A 17,322-nucleotide genomic window follows, 5' to 3' on the forward strand; every position below is an offset into this window, starting at 1 on the left:
ACAACCTATAGAAGGTAGACTGAGAGTGTTTTATTTCCATTTTATAAATGAGGAGGCAGATCTTTTTCCTTTTGAATGTAAGAAAAATCACATTTGTAGTTCTGCTATAATCACAGCCATCAGCTTCAAGGCCGGATTGCTGTAGCAGAGGACCAGGAGAAAAACGAGCTGAACTCAGATTCTTATACTTCGTTTTCTCTTGTATGTATTGCAGTAAGTACAGCACTGAGTTAATAGCATGGCCTTTGGACCAGAACAGCAAGAACACAAGTCTCAATTCTGACACTTAGCAGCTGCACGTTATTGGGCAAGTTACTTGATTGTTCTAAGCTTCAGTTTCCTATTCTAAAAAGATGAGGGTTATGATATTTATAACTACTTCAATAAAATAATAGTCAGAAACGATTTAATTCCCAGGCCATCATTATTGTACTTACACTTATCTATTCCAACGGGGTAGTTGTTCCAGTATTTATTCATTCCTTCAACAAATATTTGTGTTCATTATGTACTGAGCATTGTGGAGTTAATCAGACACACACAGTCCGTGCGCTCAGTGGAGTGTACATAGCAGAATGTCCAAGTTCATTTGGATATCAGTATGTACACAAGAGAATATCTAAGAACATTCCGATGTCAAGAGGTCAGGGTTTTGATGAGGAGCTGAAGAGACAATGAACCGCAGCAAGGGAGAAGGAAAAACAGGCAGATGTGCTGCTGCCTTGAATCCAAGCCAGGAAAGTGTTTTAAGATGGTGGTAGTGATCAATTGCATTAAATGCCTCTGAGAGTTAGAGTAAGAGAGACCTGGAGAATGAAACTTTGACTTTGGCAAAATGGATATCAGACGGGTGAGTGGGGTCTTTGATAAGGGCAGCTTTAGTGAGACGCAGGAGAACGGAAAATAACTACTCAGCGCATGCGTCCTTAGCTCATGATCGCTAGAAGTCCTCTGTTCTGAAAGAGCACATTCATCTTTGATGAAGTGGTTGACATATTTAAAATGAGCATTGTTAGTACTGCTATACCTATGCTCCTAGTTTTTAACCGTTACATCAGAATGCCTGGAATATGTCCTTTGAATTAGACTATTTATTGTTAGCTTTTTTTAAATACTGAACATTGGATATATTGATAACCAGGGACAAAAAATTCACCATCCTATCTCATTTTCCTTATATCCAGCTTTTTATAGTGTTTGAATAAAAATACAACTCTTGTTGGTCTGATAAGTTGTTCAATATTCTGAGTGTTTCCAGCTATTTTAAGGAACTCCCTTGCTATTTCACAGACATCTTTTAACACGACGCTTGCTTTTCCAGACAAGAGAGGGACATCTTATCTTCTAACATTGGCATAATTGATTTCGTGTAAAATAATGAAGAGACAATCTCTAAGTGATTTGAGTTTTTGTGATCTTAAATATTAAAGGGCATGATGACTTCTGGTATTTGATTTCCTGTTTGGAGAGAATGTCGAGAGATTTGAGAGGTGGGTAGGAGCTTGCTTTTGAGCTTTATGGCTGGGGCTAGGGTACGGAACTTAGTAGAGAATTACCTTTATGTCTGACACAGAGCACAAGCTCTCTCTGGAGGTTATAAATGATATCTCAGCCAAAATCGGTTTTTCAAATTGCTAGAATCAAAGAGAATACATTCAGAAAGATTTTGACATTTCTTTTAAAAAGGCTTAAAATTTTGCTTTCATTAAATAATTACCAAAAAAAGAATATGTAATAAAATCTGTGATTACAATGTGTGGAATACCAGACATTTGGCTGTAGTTTTTCTCCTTGTTATTATTGATATAAACACATGACATAAAATAAATCTAGTATCTTAATTTTAGAAAACAAACTTAATGGAGATTTAGAGAACTGCTGGATTGTTTTGTTTTTTAATTTAAGTGCAAGTATTTTGTAAGTGATGAAGCAAGTTTTTATTGTTCCATAAAACCTTGCCTTAAATCTTATTTATTAAGATTTGGCTCTATTGGTGACCAATAACAAATCCTTTCAACATTTAAAGAGAAAAAAATGCTATCTGCTTATAATTTTTATTTATAAAGATATGATCTAAAAAATGAATCTCATCAAGATTTTTTTTCTTGTGAAAGGTCCTCGGATGAGAACAGTTTTCTAAATCTAGTAGCCGTCCTTATCTTCTTTTTTAGCCAAGTGCGGTAATAACGTGCTTTTCGCCCAGGGATGAGCTACCTGCCTCGGGTAGATGGACCATGAGCAATTTGGGCCATTGCTTCATTATGTGAGACAGAATATGTTGTCATTAGATTCACTATACCATTTCCACAGAACCTTTATTTTGGAGGATCTGTAAGTGCTTGCCTGTCATTGAATATTTGCCGTGGGTCCATAGGGTGAATGCTATGAAGCCATTTTCTTCTAATAGCTATTCACCAAACAGAAATTATAGCTATCATGTTTAAAGATATATGTGTCTATATTATAGGAGAGGAATAAAGCCTCCAGTTCACACATTGTGCCACGTTGTTGTGTGCACTGCCTCGGGAAATAATATTTTAAGAAATATAGGTAGTATCTACAAAAGACAGCAAGAGCAGATCATTTGCTTCTCATGGCTCACATGTGCTAAGACTCCCAGGAAGAGTTTCCCTGGGCACATGAATCAGTTTAATAATGATTGCTGCCAGTTGGTGGCTAGACATCAGACTGCCAGCCTACTCAACAGCGTTGCCATCTGCTATTTGGATTCACAGTGTGCTGCTGCTATGCACCACCTCATTAAGAACGGGACCCTTGTGAGCCATAGACAGTGGCTTATTCAAGTGAGCTGAAGCAAGCTCCTCCCCACGCCACTTTAGTGGAGGCTGCACGCATCTCATTTTATTTGGAAATTGCTCTATGCTGACCATGCAGCCTGAGTTCACTGTCTCTGATCACACCAGTGTTAGCCTGTCAGTCCAGCCTCCTTGTTTCAAAGTAATATTAAAATAAGATGATTATTTCTAAGATTTGTAAAAAAAAAAAAGTCATTTCATGGTTTTTGGTAGCACAATTCTATCTTGAAATTCTTGAAATGATGTTAGTCACTGGCTTGCCAAACACAAATATTTGAATAAGGTAAGTGTATTATAAGCTCTCAGACTTGTTTGGTATCTTCTAGTTCTGAAGATGTTTTAGTTTTGAAAAAATCCTACTGCCTAGTTTTTATTTATTGGAAACTGATTTTCAGAGGTTTTCCTTATGCTTTTCCCTTTTCTTCTTTCACTAAATACCCAAAAGCAGCTGTGAATGCAAAAAATTTGCACTTGCCAGACAGAAATGATTGCATTTTATAGAATACTGACCCCACCTTAGAGATTTAAAGCATTTTAGAGGAAAAATAAAAATTGTGTAGGTTGTGTAATATTTAGATTCTCTCCATCTGTCTTAATAATGAATTCCTATAGTACTTTAAGAATTAGACAGTTATATCTCAAAATAGGGCTGGTTTCAAATTTTAGAGGAATCCATAGGGTGGTGGTGAAGGCTTGGGCGGCTCTCCCCCACTCCCCACACAAGTACTTACCCAGTTTTTACATCTGCTTCCAAAAACGTGTTTCTTAAGCCTTATGCTTTTTAAGTAGTCTGTGAAGAAAGGATTTGGTGGGCAAACAGAATTGGGAAAAGGGGTGATTCAGACTCTGAGATACAGTTCAACCTGCAAGGTGTTTATTAAGAAGAGCTCTTGGGCCCAGCACTTGATCAGGTAAGGGGACAGGCTGATCTGTAATGCAGCTCCAACAGCCACCGTGGCCAACAACACGGAGCTCTGGGGTCGGAATGGCCTTCAGAGTTGTCCTTAAATGGGCAAAAGAACAACTTTGGGCTTTGCACTGAAAGGTCCCTGAGTATGGGCAACCCCATGACGGGGTGTGCTTAGGTGAGGTGGTTCTGTGGGGCTGAGGCAATTCCCAGAGAGGGCTGACCGCTGCAGGCTGCCTGCCTGTGGACAGCACTCCCAGCAAATGAGGAGCAAGTCCTTCCTTGAGGGGGGATCTGGGCCATACATCACAATGCTGCCACATGGGCCAGATCAATTCATCTGTGCTAGAGAGTTGCACTAAACATTTACATAGGAAAGGCTTTGAGACTCTGGTAACAAGAAACCTTCCAACTTTGTTTCTTTCCTGACATCAATTCAAACTCTATGGAACTAGCATTCCACAGGACATAATTTGATAAATGTCTCCCTAATCATACAGTGCCTTGCAGGTTGTGTTAAAAAACTGAAGACAGATAGTTTGCTCTAGGCTCCCTTCCCCTTTGGTGTTGCTGTATTAGCTTTTAAGTCATACTCAGGTGTGTGGGAAAATGACTTTATTTTTCCACAACTGGACTTAATTTATGTCTTAAGTTCTTATTTTGCCAGGTGGTACACGCACTTTCTCCCCCAAATCCTTAACTTCAATCATTTTCTAGGTATACAGATATTATGCTTTAAAATGATTTAATACAACATTTTCTCCTTTACTCAGGGTTGCAGCTAAGCTCCAAGGAACTTAAGTCATGTCATAGCCTTGGGGGATACAGCTGATTCTTGCTGGGCGTCTGTCCACAGCTAGCATGAACTGAGATTAACCCTGTTATTTTTTGGCCTTTCCTGACATCACCCTCCTAGCTTACACCTGATGATGTGTCTGCATTTCCCTCCAGTACCTCTTCAAAGAGTTCACACTGCATCTTAGGACAAGAAGGTCTGGCAGCTCTTGGGGCCATTTCCCAAATGTTTTCAATCACACCAGAAAACCATTAGCTTGATCCTTGTGGCCCACAATGTCTGTGAAATAGTTTCAGATCCATCAGTCTAGTTACTCAGTGCAGGTATTTCTACTCCAATTTCTAATGTGTCCAAACAACACAATGGAACTTTCTCAAGATAACCAGACAGGAGGTAGGGTACCGGCTTCTCCATTTTTAGCACACATACATTTTTTTCTAGGGGTTCTGTTATGCTCTAATTTAGAATATGGAATCTCTCTTCTGAAACTCTCAGCAGCAGTTATCTCTTTTGCTTTCTCTCCAACTGTGATTTATTTTCTGCTCACTTAGTGCTGAGAATTTTTTTTTCTTTGAGTGAGTTTGGAGAAGGTAGTGCATGGAGGAATTTAGCATCCCTCCAATCCTAAGTTTAATGCCATAAAATTTGATCTTTGCAAATGAAAACCAATCACCAACCTTTTTTTCTTTCATGTTTATTTTGATGAATTGTCTATGGCCGCTGCTCCTCAAGGCATAAAGCTTATAGAATAGCTTGGGGGAAGGGGGGTGAGTTTAAATGGGGGCTAAGTGCCAGGGTAGGAACAAGCATTGGACTGTGGAGAAAAATACTCCCAAGTTTACTCAGCTATTTTATTCTTCAACAAGGCAATAGGTAGGTGTCCCCTCAGGAAATGTCTTATCTTCTTTCCTGGCTGCTAGGCAGAGGACTTGAATTAATGCAGCATAACCTCAGTTGAAAAGTGCTGGGCCTGATAAAGGAAGAAAAACATTATACATTAAAGGAACTACAAAAAAATAACATGTACCACCAGGAGCCAGGGGAGTAATTCGTGGCATTGGATTTTGGGGGTGCTTTATTTAGGGGATCAGAATATAAGATTATAGAAATAAAACTTATTTATTTAGGGGAACTTTATTGGGACACAGGATTTATCACCTTAGCAAGAACCCCAGGGGATGGGACAGATTCGCTGATAGTGTATGAAGCCTGATATTGTTATGTTCAACACGGAGTGAAGTGAAAATCCTCAGGTTGTCCTGGTAAATTGTAGAAGTAATAAAGATGCTGAGAGAAGTGGTCATGCTGGACTGCATATATTGTGAGGCTAGAAAACTCATCACATGATTTTGTTCCAAAGCAAGGCCCAGAAGACACGATTCACCAAGGCCACCAAGAATGTGCCTGTGAGAGGCCTGAGCATCATGGGTTCATTGTTGGCTCTTCTTTTTAGTTCAGGACTGATTGTGCATGAGGTGCTCACAGAACTGTGCTTCTTAATGTCATTCAGGATGATTGGCCCTGAAGTGATAGAAGACTGATGCTTAACTACCCAAAGGTGAGAGGCCATAATTAGTGTCACAACTGGAGGGGCAGTGCAGGGGGTTTGACCCTCAGGGTGTTTAGGAGATTTTTGATTGAATATAACACTCCTACAGCCAAAATGATAGGCAAGTAATAATGCTGCCTAACATCTGTAAGCAGGAAGGCAAAAATGGAAAAGGAGGAGGGTGAGGGCATTGGCCCCAATGAAATGTCACAATCTCTTATTCAGTTTCAAGACCCAAGAGAGTTTTCAGATATGGAACCCACAGATGGAAGAGGGTCCTTCAGAGGAAGGAGCCTGCTATTCAGTGGCAGGCGTATACTGTGGTGAATCTCCAAGTTCTTCGTCTGGCCAATTGCTAAGGTGATAGTACACTGAGAAAGGGTACTATCCAGACATTTCAAAGACTGCTGGACGTAAGATCTGAGTTCACAGTGAAACCTGGAAACCGAAGCAACATAGTGACACTCCCTTAAAGTGGGGGCTCATAGGGACCAGGTCCTGTTGTACCGGCTGAAGGCTGGCTCACGGACACATTGAGTCTAGAGACCCACAGTTGTTCATGTCTACAGTGCCTCAGTGTGTAGTGGGGGATGACTGTAAGACAAATAAAGCCTGTGACACATGAGGTAAGAGTTATCATAGTGGGGAAAGCCAAATGGATATCTCTGAAACTCCTCCTTATCCCAGCCAAGATAGGAAATCATAAACATTTGTCTAGGATTGGGGGGCGGAGCTTATTGGTGGTCGTCATGATCTTTCCACTCACTTGGCCAGTCTGGGCTTTGAAGAAACTGGACAGAGTGGCTGTAGACTAGTGCGGGTAGAACCTAGTATTGGCCCTGATTTCAGGTGCTGTGCAGATGTGGTATCGTTCATTACTAGCGATAAAGAAGGGCTCAGGCAGAAACCGGTTTGGCTCAGTGGATAGAGCGTCGGCTTGGGGACTGAAGGGTCCCAGGTTTGATTTTGGTCGGGGGCATGTGCCTTGGTTGCGGGCATATCCCCAGTAGGGGGTGTGCAAGAGGCAGCTGATCGATGACTCTCTCTCATCAATGTTTCTGACTCTCTGTCCCTCTCTCTTCCTCTCTGTACAAAATCAATAAAAAATATATTAAAAAAAAAAAAAAAGAAGGGCTCAGGTACATCGTATGTACCCATTGATCTGGTGAAGGTGTTTTTTTCAATCCCAATTTGGAAAGAGGATCAGACACAATTGGCTATCTTATAGCTATGTCTAGAAGTGGCCTTGAAGGACAATAGAAAGGGCAAATATTTCTAATAAACAGAGCTGTGAAGGGCATACCTGGTCATCTGCTGTGTGTGGAGAACTGGTTCCAGGTGAGAATACGTATACTTCCCTGGGCAGTGGCTAATGGCTTGGCAATTTGTTCAGGCGATGGATGGAAAAAGACTGGAAAATTACAAGGCAGTCTGGTGTAGAGGTATGTCATGGGAGTGGACATAGAGCTTTAAGATTTTTATTTCACACCTTAACACCCAAGAAGGCAATTGTCACTGATGGGGTACTTAGCACCTGGCCAGTGAAGATTGTTATCAGCCAGGCTTTGTTATCAGGCCCTGAACTGGCACCATGAATACATGAATTAAGTAGCTGGAATGGCAGAGCTGGAAGTTATAAATGGGCTCAACATATGGACTCTCATTTGCTAAGGCTGATGTAGCTAACGCAGTCTCAAGTCCATGCCATCAGCTACAGAGACCATCACTGAGCCCTCAATGTGGCACCGTGCTTCAAGGAGATCAAAGAGTCTCATGTTGCAAGTCAACTCTAATGGGACTCTTTTATCCTGGAAGGACCAGTAGTTTGTTCTTACAGGGTTAGAGCCTAGTCCAGGTATGAGTTTGCCTTTATTACCTGCAGAGCCTCAGCCAGCATCACTAAAAAGGACTTACATAGTATTCAACCAATGCATAATGATGAAGGTGCTAAGTGGGCCCATGACCATGGGATCCCCTGGTCTTATCACAGACAGCACTGCAGTCTCGTACCTGTTTCTTCTAAAGGCAGTTAAAATATGAGCTTTGGGGCAACATTATGACTACAGTGGATTCATTAAATCGGGAACTTTCTAATACGGAAGTATCATAAGAGTCAAATACAGTGGCAAAAGGAGTGGCTTCAGTTTCAACACTCCCAGTGACTTTTTATTGGAAGCATTTGTACTTTCTTGCAACTCTGCCCTCTGTAATTTGGAGGTCTTGGTTCCCACAGGGGGCTTACTCTTCCCAGGGGCTACAGTGGGTCTCACTGAACCACAAGAAATGGCTGCCACTAGAGCACTTTGTACTCCTTGTGCCCAGGGATGTGCAAGAGAGGAGTCACCATATCCTCAGAGTAACTGACCACCATGAGCAGGAGGTTGGGCTCCTCCACAGAGGGACAGGGAGGGATATGCGTGGATCCCTGGTGAGCCACTTGGTTCCCCCTGTTGCTCCTTTTCCCACTATAACTGATCAGAAGCACATGGCAAACTCCAAGAAGGGTGTGGTTACTAAGGTTTCAGACCTCTGAGAAAGGAAAGTTTGCATCACATGACCAGGCAAACCACCACAACTCCTGAGGTGATTGATAAGTGTGAAGAGGTTCCCTACTGGGATAGTGGGGGGAAAAGAGGATGAGAACCACTTGCAGCCCTGAGATCAGTGATAATGGATGTAGTTCAGCCTACTAACCAACCTCCCTCTGCTAAGTTCAGGCTCAAGAAAATGGGCCTGTTACAGGAATCACAGAGGTCTTCCTCCCTGAATAGTGCTTGGGAGAATGATGGGCTATGACAGCCATGCAAGTGCACCACGCAGATCTGCTGAGGGGACCTCAACTGGCCGAGGGCCCTGTCTGCTGCTCTCTGAAACCGTTGGTATGTTCATGCCAAGCCTACAGTTCCCAGGAGGCTTTACCATCAGAACAGCGAGCAGAGCGGGTATAGGAAGGCAGGCCCATTCGTGTGTGCAAGGGGACTCCTTTAAGGGGCAACTATGGCTTGAGAGTTTTTCATCAGCCGACCCTTAACTTTCTTGGAATTTGTTGCTGTAGAGATTCAGGCTACTTCAAACTTCTTTCTTTCAAAGGGGTTAGACATACAACTGTCTGAAAACTTCCTCCTCTGTCTTCCTATTTCAACTCTCACAGGCATTTCCCCAAATAGATCTCTTGTAAATCTATTTTCGCATGTGCATCTTGGAGGACCTGAAATAACACACTTGGACTTTGTCCTGACAGACAGTTACTTGTGGATCAACTTCATACTGCTGGGGGGTTTGTGAACTTTTTTTTTTTTTGGTCATGTCTAGTGTAGATTTTACCACCAGGCTGGCTTAACCCTATTTACACAAGGTGTAACCTTCCTGAGACCCCAGTGGATGTCAGGAGTTCTGAGCGAGGACTCTCCACTGTGGCTGGATGGAAATTAAATGTTTCCCATTCTTGTGCTAGTGTGGGGCACAGTTAAGCTTAGTGTTCAGCAATGAACGTAAAGGGATCTGTATGCTGATTTCTGGACTTTTTAAAAATCTGCACACCTGCTTCTTCACTGATACTCTGCCCTGAAAATTCAAGCCATCTCAGTTTTACTCAACTTGTCTTGGTCTCCCTACCTCAGATAGACTGCTCTGTTCAGCTCCTCCTCCTGCAATGTCATCCAGCCCTTAAATCTAGGCAGGCGGGGCAACTGGAGGGTCACCTTGTTTTCCTCCCTCTGTCATCCCACTGTTGCTGCCAGTTATCCATTGTCTGAAAGGCTGCTTTAATACTACCTCATGACCCTGGTTCCTGGGAATATTAATAGCCAATCTTTTTGTGAAATTTTAAATATATTCAGAGCTATAAATTTCCCATAAATATTTGCTTTCACAATATCCTGTGTTTTGATATGTTGTATTTCCATTAGAATTTATCTCAAAATATTTTCTAAATTCTACTGTTACTTAGCTTGCCTTATGGATCATTTGGAGTGTTTTCCTTAAATTATAAGAATTTGGGAAATTGTTTTTATCTTTATGTAGTTGATTTCTGGCTTAATTCATACTCTATATTATTTCAATATTTGGAAATTTATAATCAATTGGTCAGTTTTGGTAAATGTTGAATGGTGAACCTTAAAATATTATGTATTCTAAAATTTTTGGATATAATGTTTTATATTATATCTTATGTAAATGTATAGTGCCTGTACATAACAAATGGTAGCTCAACACATACTGAATTGCTCAAAGGTTTTATCCTATTGATGGCAATTCCAGATCAAATAAGAAAGGATGATGAGGTCATTACAAGAGTGTAGGCACAGAAAAAAACTGTTTTTGGAAACCTCATAGAGGAAGCTTGAATCAAAGCATGCAATTTACCCCTATTTTAAACAATTTTAACGCCAACCCTTTACGTGATGGAAATTATCCCAACATTTTTCCTTCTTGTATTTCTACCAATTTTTCTTTCATTGGTTGTATGCTCTGTATTGTTAATACTATGTGACAGTAGACAACACTATCTTAGGAAAAGTTAATGACAATGACTCATAAAACCCACGGAGACTCAACAAAAGGTTCATTTTATTTCTTCAAACAATTCATGATTGTTTTCTGAGATTACATGAGTTTAGAAGATATCTAGTATCTCTATTCAATAGTCTAATGTTTCAAGTACAATATATATAATTTTTATTTTCCCAAGTTCTCATGTTGTATTTTGCATGTTCCTGTCCTATTTCTTACAAAAATCCCTTAAGGTTAAAACTGTCATTAATGTACATATGCTAACACAGTTAAACTTTCTACTTCTGCCAGCCTTGTTCTGGACACTGAAATTTTGATTACAGAAAAAAGAGAGAAAATAGATTTGGACACAGCTAAAAGCACATTCTGTAGGCTTATATGATGTCTGCTGTGCTCTTTCTCACATCTCTGTAACCTCCAGGTCCAGCCACCACTCTGGTGAACAGTCTGGGCAGGTTCCCTCCGTTCTGTGCTGACAGTGCCTCACTCAAGCCTGGACCAAGGATCTGGCTTCCTATCTCACGGCTTCTCCGCTGTGGCAATGAGTGATGCTCTGGTGCCAGTGAGGCTCTCCCAGCTTTGCAACCTCAGGGCTGGGGGAATTAACACCAAAGGGAGCAGTTCTCAATATGCAGGAGATGGGTGCTGAGAGATAAATGCTTCTCCCTGTCAATCCGCAGACAGACAGTTCCAACACAAAATTTAGTAAGGATCCTGAGAAGGTTCTTCACTAAGAAATTGTTAATAGTGGCAGACACTTGATAACACTACCTTATTTTGCTTGAATTTTCTTTCATCTCTCTCATTCCTGCTCCCTAGGATTATATTCCCAAGTAGAATATGTCTGCCTCTGTCTCAGGCTCTGCTTCCAATAATAACGTAGATTAAGAAGACAGTAGGTAAGTAGGTTGTTGTAGATTATGTAATGCAGGAATACCATTTCCCTCCACTCTGCACATGGTACAAAGAAACATTCAGTTGGCAGCAGTTTATGGTAATTTTGATGATTTTCCATTGTTTTCCTTTTTTGGAAGGTCACCATCCACCCTGAAGCAAGACCACCTAAAGAAAAACAGTTGGTACAAATTACCTTCTAATCGAATAGGCAGACTTCTCTGTGATGATACTCTAAGGGGCTTCTCTTTGTGAGGGGGCCTCAGCAATTCGGTTGGATACTCCAATCTAATAAGGAGAAGCCCTCAGTGTACTAAATCAGAAAGAGCTTTTTGTTGCTTTGGCAACAACCATATCACATTTCTTATTCCCCTTGGTAAAAGCCTAGAGCTTTTATTATTATAATAATTCTTTTTTGCTGAGAAACTCAAACATACCTTAAAAATATAAAAATTACTAGAATACAATCAGGACTTTCTTATTCATAAAAAAAATGAAGAAATACCCTGAAAGATATAGGGGTTATTAGCAAGAAATTAAGGTGTCTGAGAAAAATGTTAACAATTAGAAATTTTTACAAATTCAAGATATTGAAGAAACAGTAGAGAACAAAATTGGTAAATTCTCCTCCCCTCTCACCAGAACTTATATTGGTGCAGAAAACAAGGAAATAAATAAAGTAACTAAAATACATAGCATTTCAAATAAAAGGCATAGATAAAAATAAATGGGTGAAGGTGGTCAAAAAGTACAAACTTTAGTTATAAAATAAAAAAAAAATCCCTAGAGATGTAATGTACAGCGAGGTGACTAAAGTTAACAGTACTATATTATATATTTGAAAGCCAGAAGAGAGTAGATCTTAAAAGTTCTCATCACAAGTAAAAAATTTTATAACTGTGTGGTGATCATTTCTCTATATATTCAAATATAGAATCAATCATGTTTTACAACTAAAACTAATATAATAATGTTATATGTCAATTATCTATAATAATAAAAGCAAATTATGCAAATCGATTGAATGACCAAACGAATGAATAGCAGAACGACCATCTGGATGACCATGCTATGACATGCACTGGCTTCAGGTCAGCCAAGGTGGGTGCAATGCGATTGGTCGGGGGAGCCCAACCATTGCCCCAGGATCGCCCCACAGAAGGAGGCCCAGGCCACTCACCAGTGATGCTGTGGTGGGTGTGCAGGGCTGGCCAGCAATTGCACCCCTCACCTGTTGCTTGCAGAGGGAGCGACCGGTGGCAGGGGTGGGAGGACAGGGGGGGGAGGGACAGTGCTGCACAGGTGGCAAGCAGTAGCAGTGGCAGGGGGCAGGGCCAGGCCAGCAGCCAGGGGAAAGGACCAACCAGGCTTAGGGACCCTACCCTACCCAAGGGGTCCTGGATTGCAAGAAGGTACAAGCCAAGTTGAGGGACCCCTACCCTCTGTGCATGGATTTTGTGCACTGGGCCTGTAGTATCTAAATAAAAAAATAAATTAGGGATGGGGGAAAGAGTGTACAAGTTTTTTTATTTTGTTTCATTTAAACTACAGATCTCACTGAGAAAATAACATTTAAACAACCTGAGGAGGAGAAAAGGGTCAGTCACATGAGTATTTGGGGGAGGAACATTTGCAAAGATGAAAAAGGAATCCTAAGAGCTCTGAGATAAAAAGAGACCACTGTTGTCTGAGCAATGTGAGCATTAGAAGCTGAAATTAGAAAGGGGTTGGAGAAAGGAGGCAGTAACAGGTCATCTGAGAGAGGGATTCACAATGGATGCAGAGTATACTACACACCGAGGGAGTATTTTGAAAAACATCTGGTATTATTGTGATTGGTTGAAACTACTGGCCTTTAGTAGATAGGCAACATGCATGTTAAAAGTTCAGTAATGCTCCCAACAAAGTATTTTCTATATTTTGTGCAACTGGAAAGCAACCTACTGCTCATTCATGTAGATGTAAAACTTTATAATTATTTATGCTAACATCTAAATTTCATTTATGGTAAGCTACAATAGATTATTTGGACCAATTCTCCATTGAAAATAAGCAGACATCTTGGATAAAATATATTTGATCAAATTTGGAAAGCTTTTGTGAATATTTTTTTCAAATAATTTTCTGCCCATACTCAGTCTTTTTGCCTTCTGGGAATCCAATTTCATGTTTGTTAGATCACTTGATACTATTCTATGAGTCATGGATGTTTTATTAAGAAATATTTTTTCTCTGTGTATTTATGTTTGCATAATTTCTAGTGACCTGTCTTGAAGTTGATGATCCTCTCTACTTTTGCATCTAATTTACTTATAAGACCATCAAATAAGTTCAGATATTGTATTATCCAATTCTAGGTCTTCCATTTTGTTCTTTAAAAAAATATATATATAATCTGCCCGCCTCGTGTGGCTCAGTGGCTAAGTGTCTATCCATGCAACAGGAGGTTATCAGCTAGATTTCTGGGCAGGGCACATGTCTGGGTTGGAGGCTCAATCCCTACTGGGGGATGTATGGCAGGCAGCTGATCAATATTTCTCTCATAGGTTTCTATCTCTCCCTCCCCCCACCCTTCTCTGTAAAATCAATAAAAACATATTTTAAAACATAATATCTGTATTTCTCTTGAAATTCTCTATCCAACCTTTATATCCTCTTTAGCAAGATTTTTTAATATATTTGTCATGTTTATAATTTAAAGTCCTTGTTTACTAACTCTAAGATCTCTACTGATTCATTGTTTCTATTGATTCATGACAAAGGTGACACTGCAGAGCAGTGGGGAAAGGACGATCTTTTCAAGGAAAGGACTTGGGTCAATTGAATAACTATATGAAAAAAAATTTAACTCTTATTTGATATTATACTCCAAAGTCAATTCATATGGTTAGCAGATCTAAATGTTCAAAGAAAACAGTATGTCTTTAAACACTGAAAATTTACATTCATTAAAATTTGACAATGAAATAGTTAAAATACAAACCACAGATTAGGGAAAGGTGAATTTTTTTTTTTTTTGCATCTCTCATAAATGAAAATGGAGTCACATGTATATACATAAATGAGGTAAAAAAGATAGATAACCCAATAGAAAAATGGGGTAAAGACCCAACAGACACTTCTCTATAGAGGATTTCTAAAAGACTAATAATCACATGAAAAGATGCTGCTCTTTTTCTTTTGTCAAAGAAATGTAAATTGGAAACACACAATCACCAAATGTTGGGGAGGGTATGGAGCAATGAGAATCCATTATACACAGCTGATGGGTGTATAAATTTGAAAAACTGTTCGGCATTATCAGCTATAGTGAACCATAAACATAACCTATGTCCCAGCTATTCCACTTTTAAGATATATATCCCAATAGAAATCTGTATCTCCATGTGGGACATTTGTTTCCACTGATGCATATCATTCAGATAATACAGGGCATTATCAATAATTATTTCACACCTGGAAATAAAATGAATTGAACACTCAATATCAGTGTAAGGAACTAGTCACAATATCAGTATCAGGGACCAGTCACAATATTATATGATTCCATTTTATGAAATGTCAGGAATAGGCAAATATATAGAAACAAAGTAGATTAGTACTTGCTTAGGGCCAGAGAGGATGGGGAGTGTGGGTGTGATAACTAAAGAAGTATGGAGTTATCCTGAGATTAGAAAATGTTCTAAAATTGACTGTGGCAATAGTTGCACCTGTCTGTGACTGAATATACTAAAAGCACCAACGAATTGTACAATTTAAATAAATGAATTGAATGGTATCTGAATTATATATCAGTTAGGCCAAAATTAATTAAAAACAGTGTAAAAGAAAAATAAGTTGTGGCATATTCATATAATTGGATGTCATATAACATAAAAAAATAAACATTTTAAAAAGATCTGTTACAGGAACCAGAGTGGAAGAATCTCTAATGTAATATTAAGTGAAAAATCAAAAAACAAATACTATATCATATTTATTGAGTAATTAATTTAATGTGAAATTCAAGAACAGACAACACTAATCTATGCATTTGCACATAAGACAATGGTTGTATTTGGAAAGTTGTCCCTGACTGGGCAAGGGGATTAAGGGAGCTGGGAATGGTCTGTTGTTGTTGTGGGTTTTTTTTTTTTTTTAAATCTCCACTAGGGTTGCAAGGGTATATTTATGATAGTCTTTGAAAGTTTATTGAAGTGTATATTTATAGTTCGCCCAGTTTTCTGTATTTTGTCCTAAATTTGACTGTGGCAATAAACTTCAATAAAAGTTTATTAAGAAGTATTCGTAAAAATCCAGTTATTCAATAAGTTGTCCTATTAATAGGCATTGGTAAAAATGGACTAAAAGAATATATAAATATTTAAATAGTTTTTTTTTTGTGTGTGTGTGTGTGTGTGTGTGTGTGTGGTGGAGGGTTAGTTTTAGAGAGAATTTTTATTTCCTTCTATATATTTTTTCAGTGTTTTCCAAATTAGCATAGTAGACATATACTATATCACTAGAAAAATGTTTTAAAATACATGTTTACAATACCTCTCTCTTACTTCTATACTAATTTAATCACACTGTAAGGACTTTGGCTTTTGCTCCCAGGAAGGAAAAGACTGTCATTTTAGAGTCAAGGAGGGTGTGGCTGCTGGTCTGGGGTTTCAGGGTGGCAGGGCTGCCCCCAAGCAGGAAGGAGGCGCAGGTGCAGGGACCAAAAGATCGCGAACCCCCACCCATGGGCAGGGGGGTCTCGGTCCTCCAGGAACCCGGGTCCTTGCAGCTCGCTGTGGTTGAGATCCAAGCTCCAACCTCCGAGCTGGGTCAGAGAAGGATCAGCATCTCATCACTGTTATCCTCATGTTTTTGAAAGGCCCAAGGAGCTAAGAGGTGCTTTTACATTCTATGAGGTTGTTAAAAAAGAAAGAAAAAAAAGGCAAAATACGCGACGGAAACAGATCCTGGCCCGCAAATCCTAAAACATTTGTCATCTGGCTCGTTATGCAAAAAGTTAGCCAACTCTTTGATGAATTGTATGGTATTTTGGACGTTACCTGTAGGCTCTGGCGGGCGGGAAGCCGGGGCGGACGGAGCGCCGGGGGCACCCCCCTCCGCGGCCTCACCGGGAGCAGCGCCGCCGGGCTCCGCACACCCGGGAGCCGGCATGGCATCGGGGTGGGAGCGCGCCTCCGCGGGGTCCAGCCTGGCGGGGGGCGGGCATCGCGGGCCCACACGCCACCGGCTCCTCCGCCCGGGGGCTCCGAAAGGATGGACGGCGCTTCCTGCAGCAGCCGTCGGCGGATGGCACAGAAGGCTTCCGGGCTTCCCCTGGGAAAGCGCGGCTGTCACTCCGGAGAAGCCGGGCTTCCCCTGGGAAAGCGCGGCTGTCACTCCGGAGAAGCCCCGCTCCCCACTCGGGAAGCTCCGAGAGTCTCCTCCGTCCCGTGGCGGCCGCCGCGCCGCTCTGCGCGGCCCCAGGCGCGAGGGCAACTTTTGAAGGAGCGCCGCGTGGGCGCGGCCGCCGGGCGCGTGCGCAGTGGCCGCCCCCGCAGCGCGGGCTCACTGCGCAGGCTCCGCGGGCGGAGCCGCCGGGAGGCGTGGTCCCCGCCCCCTCCCGGGGTCCGGGCCGGAGGAAGCCGGGGCGGAAGGACGAGCACCGCGTCTCTGCGGAACTCACTGAGCGTCAGCTGTGAACTTCGTAACCCTTCACCTCTACCCGCTACTAACGTTTGGCAGGCGCCAAAGACCATGTCCTCTCATTCAGCCCGGGATCCCGGGACCCGCCCCTGAGCAGAGGGAGGGATGCTCCTGAGTCAGGGTCCTCCATCGGCCCTAGGAACGCTCTGGGCAGGATGAGCCC

The 17,322-nt window shown here is 41.2% G+C and overlaps 1 protein-coding gene and 1 long non-coding RNA gene across 9 annotated transcripts in view; one reads left to right on the forward strand and one right to left on the reverse strand.

Moving 5' to 3' along the window:
- LOC311617600 overlaps positions 1 to 17,322 on the forward strand; it is a 1,721,005-nt gene that overhangs the window by 1,145,786 nt on the left and 557,897 nt on the right. The gene's annotated exons all lie outside the window — the stretch shown is intronic.
- LOC311617382 (uncharacterized protein) lies at positions 5,178 to 17,212 on the reverse strand (the record flags this gene model as incomplete). Its single annotated transcript, XM_084873796.1, has 4 exons — positions 5,178 to 5,489; positions 11,518 to 11,642; positions 16,517 to 17,020; positions 17,140 to 17,212. 4 exons carry the CDS (start codon positions 17,210 to 17,212, stop codon positions 5,454 to 5,456), a joined length of 738 nt encoding a protein of 245 aa, XP_084729922.1. The 3' UTR covers positions 5,178 to 5,453.

This window comes from Pipistrellus hanaki (genome assembly GCF_964339955.1).
Source record: "Pipistrellus hanaki genome assembly, chromosome: 2".
NCBI classification, from domain to species: domain Eukaryota; kingdom Metazoa; phylum Chordata; class Mammalia; order Chiroptera; family Vespertilionidae; genus Pipistrellus; species Pipistrellus hanaki.